The 12323-nt window shown below is 36.2% G+C and overlaps 1 protein-coding gene across 1 annotated transcript; it reads left to right on the forward strand.

Moving 5' to 3' along the window:
• Nucleotides 1–9582: 9582 nt before the first annotated feature.
• LOC122282915 (pentatricopeptide repeat-containing protein At2g29760, chloroplastic-like) lies at nt 9583–12100 on the forward strand. The gene has a single exon (XM_043094981.1). It carries the CDS (start codon nt 9655–9657, stop codon nt 11767–11769), a length of 2115 nt encoding a protein of 704 aa, XP_042950915.1. The 5' UTR covers nt 9583–9654; the 3' UTR covers nt 11770–12100.
• The last annotated feature ends 223 nt before the right edge of the window (nt 12101–12323 follow it).

Raw genomic sequence — 12323 nt, forward strand, 5'->3', positions numbered from 1 at the left:
CGTTTGTGCTTGGCCAAAAATGTTCTTGCAAATGTGCATGGAATATCTACGGCAAAGGAACTCTGGGAAAAACTTGAAGAGTTGTATCAGACGAAGGGCGTCTCAAATCGTGTGTACCTGAAGGAGCAGTTTCATACACTGCGGATGAGTGAAGGTACAACTATTTCAGATCATTTAAGTGTTCTCAATGGCATTGTCGCTGAGCTAGAAGCTATTGGAGTTAAAATTGATGATGAGGATCAAGCCTTGAGATTCATCTGGTCTCTTCCACCTTCCTATGAGCACATGAAACCTATTTTGATACATGGGAAGGAGAAAATAATTTTTTCAGAGGTTACCAGTAAAATATTTTCTGAAGAGAGAAGACTAAGTAGTGGAAGTAATGTTCCACATGAGAACTTAGTGATGGTAGCAGCTGGAAATGGGAAGATGAAGAACTCCATGAAGAAGAAAGTAGTCTGCTGGGAGTGTGGACAATCTGGGCACGTCAAGAAAAATTGTCCAAGAACTGGAGCAGGTTCGGCAAGTGGCTCCAAGTCAGTAAATGGAGATACTGGAAATGATGCTAATATTGTGTCTCTCTCCATGGAAGATTTTGCTCTTTAAAAAGAGACATGTACATCCTCATGGCATGTCGCTAATTCCCAAAGTTGCCATGATAGAGAATGTGTTAATGTTAGCGGGTCCACAAGTTTGCACACAGGCATTGGTTTGGCATTGATGCAGGGTGTGTGGTGGAAATTCATGTCGATGGCTGATGAACTTCCAGGAAAGCCAAACGTGGAAGTTACACCATAATTTTCAGCAAAGTTGTTTTTCGACATGGGCCGAAGTGAAATGCTTGGAATTGGTTTATTCTAAGTGGGTATGCTTTTATGGTGAAGCATGATAGTGGAAGCTATGAAGATCTTCATTGAGGTGGAGCTTGGCTGTGGGACCAGTCAAAGTTGCAAGGTGGAGATTGTTGACTAATTGCAACAATTTTGTCCCACACCGGTGGGATGTAAAAAATTATGCATTAGGCTGAGTTATAAATAGGAGGCTAAGCCTCTTAGTTTAAGTGCACCAGTTGAAAGCTTATCTAGTAACTTTTGACTTTAGTTAAATTCCTCTGTTAACCTTTTGTAAAAGGGGAAGAGGTGTAGAGTTAAAGATTTACTAGTGGGATAGCTTTGTGGGTGTGGTGAGGAGAAAAATTGTGTGATTGTAACAATTTTTCACATAGTGAATTTTCTTCTCTGGGTCTGGTGGTTTTTCTCCTGTTTTGGAGTTTCCACGTAAATTTCTTGTGTTGTTATTATTTCTCTATTTTTCTTGTTATTCCTGCAAAGGGTAGATCCTAAGGGGGTGAATTTGGAAGGGCTAAATTCCCAACATTATTCTCTCTCAATTCTCTCTGTATTTCTTAGTGACTATTATCCCTCGAGTACAAACTAAAGGCCTCTATTTATAGGTTACAATTAGAGTATTCATAATCAAATTCTGTTACACCTCAGCAATCTGAATACTCAAGTCTTCTCACATGTGCAATCATCTATTGTCATGTGCCTTTATCTAAATAATTTCCAATAACCATAACAATTATCCACCCTGGAAAGCATTTAGATCCTTCCAAACTGCCTCCTTCCTCTTTGACTATTACTGCAGGTTCCCTCTAATAGGGCTTAGTACTCTCCCATGTTAATCAAGTTCAGACAGTGTTTGAACTTGATTGCTAGCAAAGACTTGGTCATCATGTCAGATGGATTTTCTTCTGTTGGAATCTTCTCAACCCCAATTTCTCCAGCTGAAATGATGTCCCTTACAAAATGTAGTCAAATGTCTATTTGTTTTGACCTTTCATGATATACTAGATTTTTAACAAGATGAATTGTGCTCTAGTTATCACAGCACACTGTGATATTCCCTTCAAGCATGCTTAATTCATTAGATATACCTTTCAACCATATAGCCTTTTTGATTGCCTCGATCATGGCAATATATTTAGTCTCAATTGTCGATAAGGCAACAATTGGTTGTAGATTTGCCTTCCAACTGATGGCTCCTCCAAAAGTTGTAAACACAAAACTAGTCAAAGATTTTTTGGTGTCTATGTTTCTATGTTTCCAACATAATCTGAGTTAACAAAGCCTTTCAACTCATTTCCCTTTTGTACATTTTCACCAAACTTCAGTCCCAAGCAACTTGAACCAGATAGGTACTGAAATACCCTTTTGCTAGCATGCCAAAGGGGTTTTCTGGGGTTGCTCATAAATCTACTGACTATGCTAACATCATAAGTCAGATCAGGTCTAGAGCAGACCATTGCATACATTATACTCCCCACCATGGTAGCATAAGGTATTTTCTACATAAACTCTATTTCTTCAGCTATTTGAGGTTGTTGCCCAAATGACTAACACAAGAGGGGGGTGAATTGAGTTGTATTAAAAAAATAACAATTATAAATCAAATATATAATATAAAATATAAACAAAATATGAAATAACAATAAATATAAAGAGTAAGGGTAAGAGAAAAGCACACTCAGTATGTTAACAAGGTTCGACCCCACTGCCTACGTCCTCGCCTCAAGCTACCCCTTGAGAATTCCCAAATTTACTATTCAACCTCCTTCAGGTGGAGATAGAAACCTATTACACCTTTGAACAACACCGCTACAAAGGATCCATGTAGAACACCCTCTACACTTGCAATCACCTTACACGTGGTGATTCAACTATTTCCCGTGTAGAATACTTTCTACACACACAAGGGTTATACACACTCTTTTTCTGATACAAGAGCTAATAGTGGGTAGGTTATCAGAAAACATTCCTCAATGAGTGAAATAAGAACAATACAGCGCAAACTATATCTCTCAAAATGAACAAGGATTAAGGCTCAATGATTAGAGAAGAGAGAATGAAAGTTTTGAATGAATGTTGTATGCTCTTGGTGTTGTGAATGTGAAGCTCTCAAATGATCTATTTATAGGCATATGAGACTTCATATTTAAATTTAAAAAGATTTACATGTCAAAGACAACATCATTCACTTTTTCAAAAAAATCAAACATAATCTTTTACTTTTTACATATGACAAAAAGGAGCACACTTTTTTTTTCAAAAAATTCAAACCTAATCTTTTAATTTTTGCATATGACAAAAGGAGCACACTTTACTTTTCACAAAATTCAAACAAAATCATCTACTTTTTGTATAAGTCTAAAAAAGCATCAATCACTTTTGAAAATATTCAAATAAAACATGCATATGTGAAAGATGACAATCAATCATCTTTAATATTTTCAAAGTTCAACCCTTTAATCAAGGCATGCACATGTAAAAGATGACAATCAATCATCTTTCAAAATTTTCAAATTTAATTTTCAAAAATATTCATGCATATGTGGAAAATGTATTTTAATGCTTTATGATAAAATATTAATTTTGAGCATTAATCCTAATTTTGAATTTTAAGAGATTTACAACATTACTCTATGACTTTAATGTGAACTTGTTTCCTTCTTGCTCATGCTTGGTTTTTTGATGTGCTTGACTCCATTGTGTGGACAACTTGAGCTTGAAACTCCTTTATTCTTTGAATTCATTTGTTATCATCAAAATCTATGTGTAGATTTATAATCACATGAAACTTGAAATCTTGGGTTCAACAGAGGTGATTGAGTGACTAACAGTTATGTGTGTTGCCCCATGGGAGTACTTACTGATTTTAGCTGATCTAAACCAAATCTCTAATGAATTTTGACATATATGTCTTTTGAGATAAGTAGAGTAGTCTGTTTTTCCTATCTCTTACTATCTCCATACCCAAATTTCTCTTGGTAGGCACCGGTTCCTTCATTTCGAATTCTGACTTCAATATGCACTTGACTTGTTCAATTAGATTTGAATCTTTACATGCAATGAGCATGTCATCTACATACAGTAGTAGATATACAAAAAATTCCCTAGATTGCTTGGAAGACACACAGCTATCATACCCACTTCTATTGAAACCATGTTCAATCATGTGTGAATCAAAATCTTTTATACCACTACCTAGGTGATTGTTTAAGTCTATATAAAGATTTCTTGAGTAAACATACTTGATCTCTATTGATTTCATTAGTAAACTCTTCTGGTGGTTGCATGTATATTACCTCATTAAGATCTCCATGCAAGAAATCTATTTTTACATCCAATTGTTCTAAGTACAGATCCTCATAGGCAATGTAAGATAGCAGTAGTTTGATGGAGCTATGTTTCACAACTAGAGAAAATATTTCATTATAGTCTATTCCTTCCCTCTGAGGGAACCCTTTAGTTACCAAACTTGCCTTATACCGTGGACCCTCAACCCCTGGTATTCCTTTCTGTCTTTTGTAGATCCATTTGGATCCTACTAACTTTATTTTCTCTGTTTTAGAAACTAGTTTTCAAGTTTTATTCTTACTAAGAGACTCCATTTCCTCAAGCATGGCTGATTTCCACTTATGAGCTTCTTTACTTGCCATAGCCTTTTTATAAGACCTCGGTTCCATGTCAATAACCTCTTGTGCGACAGTTAGTGCAAAAGCAGTTAATTCTACTTGACACTACCTCTGAGGTGGTTTGATTACCTTCTTTTGTCTGTCCCTCACTAGATTGTAGGAATTAACTCCACCTTGATCCATGTCAACTGAGCTTGTTTCCTCAGTTTTCCCAACTTGATCATCCAGTTGAGCTGGTGTGGTTTCTAGTTGCTCCACCTCAAGTTGCATATTATCAGATGTGAGATTCTTTTTTATTTCAGTTGTTTCTTTCTGTACTCAAGCCATTTGTAGTTCATTGAAGGTCACATCCCTACTAACTATACATTTCTGTTTCTTAGGTTCATCAACCCACAGCTTGTAGCCCTTGACTCCTTCTAGATATCCCACAAAAATGCACTTAAGTGCTCGAGGTTCTAGCTCGATTGTTTTTTAGTGAGGATAAGCAACACATCCAAACACCCTCAAGTAATCATATATTGAAGGGTTCCCAAACCACATTTCTTGTGGAGTCTTGAAGTCAATTGCTAATGAGCGATTTCTATTTATAAAATGTATTGTTGTAGTAGCAGCTTCTGCCCAAAATGACTTTGGTAAGCCTGAGTTTGATAGCACGGACCTCACCTTCTCTAAAATGGTTCTGTTCATTCTCTCAGTTAGACCATTTTGTTGAGAGGTTTCCCTCACTATCTTGTGCCTAGCCATTCCACCCTTTTGACAAAAAGTGTTGAACTCCTTTGATAAGAACTCTAATCCATTATCAGTTTTGAGTTTCTTCACCTTCCTTCCAACCTGGTTTTCAACTAAAGTTTTCCATTTCTTGAACTTAACAAATGTATCACTTTTGTTTTTAAGGATATAAATCCACACCTTCCTCGAGTAGTCATCTATGATGGATAAAAAAAAGTTTCATGCACCATGAGAACTGACCCTTGCAGGTCCCCCCAAGTTTGAATGGATATAATCCAAAACATGTTTGGTTTGATGGACTACAGACTTAAAACTAACCCTTGTTGCTTTTCCAAGTATGCAATCTTCATAGCATGGTAGTTCTCCCAATCTTTTCTCACCCAACAAACCTTGCTTCTGAAGTTCTTGAAGACCCCTTTAGCTTACATGCCCCAATCTCCTGTGCCATAACACAACCTTGTCTTCTATACTAATATGGACAGACAATGCCTCACCAATAATTGTTTTTCCTACTAGTGTATAAAGGCCATTTTTAATAATCCCTTCATTACTGTCAGAGAATCCTTTGCCACCTTTAACACCCCAGGTTCTGACTTGAAAGTGAGCCCAGATTTATCAAACATTCCAAGAGAAATTAAATTTCTCTTCAGTTTTGGTACATATCTCACTTCCTTTAGAAGTCTTTCCGTACCATCATGCAATTTTAATCTGACTGACCCTATTCCCAAAATTTTGCAATACTTGTTGTTACCAAGTATCACATGCCCTCCATCTAGTTCAATGAAGGTTTCAGACCATGACTTTGAGGGGCACATATGGAATGAACACCCAAAATCTAAAATCCATTCCTTTCCTGAATCTACCTCATAAACATTTAGTATTTCAGCACTGTCATATCCATCCAATACAACAGCAACATTTCCTTCCCCTTTGGGTTTGTTTCCTGAGTTTTGTTTCCTCTCAGGGCAGTCTCTTTTAAAGTGTCCATCTTTATGGCATACAAAACACTTTAATTGTTTCCCTTTTGATTTTGATCTTGATTTGTTATTTTTTCCCTTGTAACTTTGTTTTTCTGATCTACCCCTTACTATAAGACCTTCCCAAGTTTCTGTTTTAGTGTCGGTCTTGTTTTCCAATTTTCTTGAGTGCAAGATCAGCTGAACTTCATCTAAGGTCAAGCTTTCTCTACCATACATAATGGTTTCTTTAAAATTTGCATATGAATTATCTAAAGAATTTAGTAGGAGAATGGCTTGATCCTCATCATCTATGTCAATGTCTATGTTTGCAAGATCCAAAATGATCTTGTTAAATTCAACAAGATGTTCTTCCATAGACATACTTGTGGTCATCTTGAAGGTGTAAAGCTTGATCTTCTTATGGAGTCGATTTTCCAAAGATTTGGTAATGTATAGACTTTCCAATTTAAGCCATACCCCTGCTGCTGTATCTTCTTTAGCAACCTCCCTCAAGACTTTGTCACCTAGGGAAAGGATTAGTGTGTTGTGAGCCTTTTGCAAGATCTCAGATTTTTCTTTGTCAGACAAAGAGCTCATGTTCTTTTCACCAAGAAGAGAATCTTGAAGACCCTATTGGACAAGAAGAGCTCTCATCTTGATCCTCCATAACCCAAAATCATTTTTTTCATTAAACTTCTCTACATTGAACTTGGCAGTCTCAATTTGATCTTGGCTTTTGATGCCACTTGTTGTAATCCTGAGTTTTGTTGATCTTAACCTCACCAACTCAAATGCCAAGACTTATAAAGAATCCTGTAATGAACTTGAAAAACAATGTAAAACAATGCACATAACACAAAGAAATTTATGTTGTTCGATCCTAGTGATCTATATTCACAGTAGCAACAGTCAAAGAAGCTCTCTTTATTGATGAAGAACAATACACAGCAATTGAATTACAAGAATACTTCCTTTCATGCACACCTCTTAATCTTGGAGCTTTCTTGCACTCAAGACTTATTCTCTCTCAGTTCTCTCTGTATTTCTTAGTGTCTCTTATTCCCTCGAGTACAAATTGGAGGCCTCTATTTATAAGTTACAATTAGAGTGTACATAATCAATTTCTGTTACACCTCAGCAGTCTGAATACTTGAGTCTTCCCACATGTGCAATCATCTATTGCCATGTGCCTTTATCTAAATAATTTCCACTAACCATAACAAAAAGATTATTGAGCAAGTAGGATTCCAAAATCTTTTATACACACCACGCCTAGTGCTTACCAAAGGTTTGCTTGTCACATAAACAAGTTTGGTGACACTTAGGAGAGGCATGGCATGTTATTTAGTGTTAGCTAGTAACACCCATATCTAAGGTGCTTTACTTGCCAACCAACCACGCAGCATACTTACAAGCCTATTTCACTTTGAAAGTTCATAGCTCAAGACCCTTATGCTTCTTCTAAGCTTCTGAATGAAGCCAACAACCTCATTCTCTTTGGTTTCTTTAGATCTCTGCTTGCAAAGTTCTCTATCCTTGCGCTTATTCTTAATGTGGCCATCGGCTTCCTCATTTGAGTTGGTTTCTTCAAGTTCGTCAAGCTTTTCTAGGAATCGCGGGGTTAGATTCTTGGAATGATTTTTGTGGAGAGCATCATGATCATCTTCTTCTTGATAAGTTGCCTTGCTATTGAAGGTCCTAAGATTATTTGGGTATTGGGAGACATCACTGAGAACAATAAGCATGCTCTTCCTGCTTTGAAAATGATCATGGTAATAATCATGGGAAGTGATGATGGAAATTGGTTCCCAGCCATCATGGTGATGGAGAGAGTAACCACATCTCCAACTCATTGTTTTGCTACAAATTTGTATGGATAATGGACACTAACAATTTATAGACAGAAAAAAAGAAGGAGAAAATCTCTTTGTTCTTTACATGATAAGGTGCACCGCACCTAATGCTGCATCTTTTTGTCAATATCAAGCATTAGATTCAAGCACTTATTATGATGAAATACAAACCTAAGAAAAGGGAGGAGGATCACAATTTTTTCCTTGGAAGATACTTTAATTAATAATAATACATTGATTGGGGCATAATGGGCATCCAAATCACTTGCTATCAAGATAGTGATTCCTTAAATACTTTTTGAAAAATGATATGTCTACCGAATGTTGGGTCCCGATACGGTCTTGATAACTTTTTTTTTTTAAAATTTGTTTTATTTAATAATTAAGAAAGTGGTTTTTAATAAGAGCAGTGCTATTCTATTGCCTAAGTAGCACCGCTCATTGTTAATTACCACTAGTAGATATTGAATATTTTTTTTTCATTTTTCTTTTCACATTTTTTTATATATTTAAATATTAAAAAAATACCCAATACACTTAAAATTACTTTCTTAATCATTAAGTAAAAAAATTAAAATAACAAGCGGCAAAGTAGTGTTTCTCTTTTAATAATGTTTATTTTTTTATAAAGTTGGATTTGAGTGTTGAGATATGTTGTGAATAGTAATGAATAGTAGTAAAAAGTAGGTAAATAATAATAATAAAATAATAAATAGTAGTAAAGATTATTGAGAAGTGTTGAGTATGTCTCAATACCCAAACCGATTTATGATGATTAAAAAAATGCATAAAAAAAAGAAAAGAAAAAGAATAAAGTAAAATGCACATGTTAGGACACTTTCTCCGGACCCTTTTTGGTGTATGCAAAAGTGCTCATACTTTTTCAAGTGTTTCACATTGGCAATGTTAGGATGCAAATTGAGATGATTAAGATTGCGTTTGGATAGTGAGGTGATTTTAGATATTTTATAAATAATAATGAAAAAGAAATGATAAAATATTGAATAGTAATAAAAAATAATAAAAAGTAAGTAAAAAATAATGAATAGTAGTGGAGTATTTGAGATTCTAATTACCAAACTAGCAAGTGCACAACCACCACCAGCAAATCCAAAGTCAGATGATTTTTTGCATTTTTCATTCGGTCAAGCAAGGAAGATTTATATTATTAATGTAAAAAAAAAAAATATTTATATTTTTAGATTTTTGTTTATGATTATTCATATATTAAAAAATGATAGATATATAACTATTTTATATAATTATATTTTAAATAAATGATATTTTTATAAAATAATTTATTAAAATAAAATTACTTGCTTTAAAATATAATTGTATAAAAGATCATTACATGTATAGTACTCTTAGGTCCAATTTGATTATACAAAATCAAATTATCTCATTTTATATAATTATTATAATTTTTTTAAATTTTTATATAAAATATAATAAATAATTTAATTTTTTTAAATTTTATAATAAAATTAATATTAAAAAATTATATAAGAATAATATTTTATTTAAGTTTTAAGTTATAAACAAAATACGTACCTAAAGACGTATCTTTGAACTCGGTTCCGTTTGATTTTTTAAGACCGATTTTACTATTAGCGAACCCAGTTCGACTGCTTTCCATGCGATGCACAGCGGCAAATTGCCTTGTACACTTTCTGTCTTTCCAGCCAAGCCTCTAGCTGCCGTAACCGCCATTCCCCAGTTCCCGGAAAATTCAAGAGCGCTGATATTAGAACAATGCAAAACCACCAAAGACATCAACCAAATCCATGCCCACCTTCTCAAAACGCGCCTCGTCCTTAACCCGGCAGTTGCTGAAAACCTCCTCGAATCCACCGCCATTCTTCTCCCCAGCAGCATGGACTATGCTCTCTCGATTTTCGGGGAAATGGAAGAACCCGACTCGTCGGCTTATAACATCATCATTAGGGGCCTAACTTATAAGCAATCCCCTCATGAGGCTGTGCTTATGTTCAGAAAAATGCTCGAAAGCTCGGTAGAACCCAATGAGTTTACTTTTCCTAGCATCTTAAAGGCTTGCTCTAGATTAAGAGCACTGAGGGAAGGTGAACAAGTCCATGCGCACTTTGTGAAATGCGGGTTTGGATCAAATGGTTATGTTGAGAACACCTTGATTCACATGTATGCAAATTGCGGTAGAGTTGAGGTTGCTCGTCGGGTGTTTGATGCAATGTTGACGAGGGATGTTGTTGCATGGAATTCGATGTTTGCTGGGTACACGAAGGGTGAGTGCTGGGGGGAGGTTTCGAAGTTATTCTGTAGAATGCGAGAATCGGGTGTTTGCTTTGATGAGGTTACGATGATTAGTGTTCTGACAGCGTGTGGGAGGTTGGCTGATTTGGAATTAGGGGAGTGGATTAGCGAGCATATAGAGGCAAATGGACTACAGAAAAACCTTCCTTTGATGACTTCTCTTGTCGATATGTATGCAAAATGTGGCGAGGTGGATACTGCACGAAGGCTGTTTGACCAGATGGGTCAAAGAGATGTTGTGGCATGGAGTGCCATGATTTCTGGATATAGCCAAGCAAATAGATGTAGAGAGGCTCTCGACCTGTTTCACGAAATGCAACAAAGGGCCATTGTGGAGCCCAATGAGGTCACCATGGTCAGTGTTCTTGATGCTTGTGCCGTCCTTGGAGCTTTTAATACCGGTAAATGGGCTCATTCCTATATAAAGAAGAAGAAAATGAAACTCACTGTTAACCTTGGAACTGCACTGATAGATTTCTATGCAAAATGTGGGTCCGTAGACAGTTCTATTGAAGTATTTACAAACATGGATACGAAAAATGTATATACATGGACAGCACTAATTCAAAGTCTTGCCAGTAATGGACAGGGGAAAAGGGCTCTTGATTTCTTCTATATGATGCGGGGAAAGAATATTGAACCAAATGATGTAACTTTCATTGCTGCTCTTGCTGCTTGCAGCCATGCAGGTCTGGTTGATGAGGGTCGAAGTCTTTTCTTCAGCATGACTAAAGACTTTGGCATTGAGCCAAGAATTGAGCACTATGGTTGTATGGTTGATATTCTTGGTCGAATGGGGTTGATAGAAGAGGCATATCAGTTTATAAAGAACATGCCCATCCAACCCAATGCTGTTGTTTGGAGAACACTGTTGGCTTCATGCAGGGTTCATAAAAATGTTGAAATCGGAGAAGCATCATTCAGGCACATAACCATATTGGAGCCTGCTCATAGTGGGGATTACATACTTCTATCAAATATTTATGCAGTGATTGGTCGACGTGAGGATGCACTGAGGGTGAGGAGTCAGATGCGGCAGCAGAGAATTAAAAAGGCACCAGGTTGTAGCTTGATCGAGATAGATGGAGTAGTTCATGAATTTTTAACGGAAGATGATGGACATCTTGATTTTAAGGAGATATATAGCACAATCGAAGACATGATGAAACAGATAAAGTCAGCGGGCTATGAGCCTAACCCTGCAGATGCAAGACTGGATGCTGAGGAAGATTATCAGGAAGCTTCAGTCTCTCACCATAGTGAGAAGTTGGCCATTGCCTTTGGTCTTATCAGAACTCCACCCGGAACTACAATCCGAATATCGAAGAATCTTAGAGTATGTACAGACTGCCACAATGCCACAAAGATAATCTCAAGGGTCTATAATAGAGAAATCATAGTTAGGGATCGGAATCGCTTCCATCATTTCAAAGACGGATCTTGTTCTTGCAACGACTACTGGTAAACCCCACACCCTAGATACATTGCACGACTGATTAAAGAAAACTTTCCGAATTGTAGAACAAAGAGAATAAAGAGATCTATTGTCAACCTCATAATGGGTGTGAGCTTGACTTGGAGATCTTGTAAAAAGAGAAAGCAATGCGATTTTGTTTGTCCAACCATCTTCAGAGCAACTGATTGAGGATTATTTAGCTTAATCCTAATAATAAGATATAAATCTTGTTCGCGTGGGCTGTTGTCACATGGATATGTCTTAATGTCTTTCTCATATAGTTGCTGTATAAGCAAATCTTTTGGCACTCTTATTTAAAATACTTATTATTTTTTCAATATTCCACAGTGTAATTCTATTTTACATGGCAATTATTAAGCAACCCGTATGGGTTCATGTCTGTGCCAAATAGGTTACGTGAGAAGAAAGGAAATGGTGAGGAATAACCACAGACCAAAAATTCTATATGCAGTCATTTTTGTGGACTCCTTTGTGCATTTCAGTGAAATGATTGGTTGTGTATTAAAAAAAAAATTAATCCAATCAATCATATCAGTGGAGTG

This window comes from Carya illinoinensis, chromosome 11 (genome assembly GCF_018687715.1).
Source record: "Carya illinoinensis cultivar Pawnee chromosome 11, C.illinoinensisPawnee_v1, whole genome shotgun sequence".
In the NCBI taxonomy this organism is placed as follows: Eukaryota; Viridiplantae; Streptophyta; class Magnoliopsida; order Fagales; family Juglandaceae; genus Carya; species Carya illinoinensis.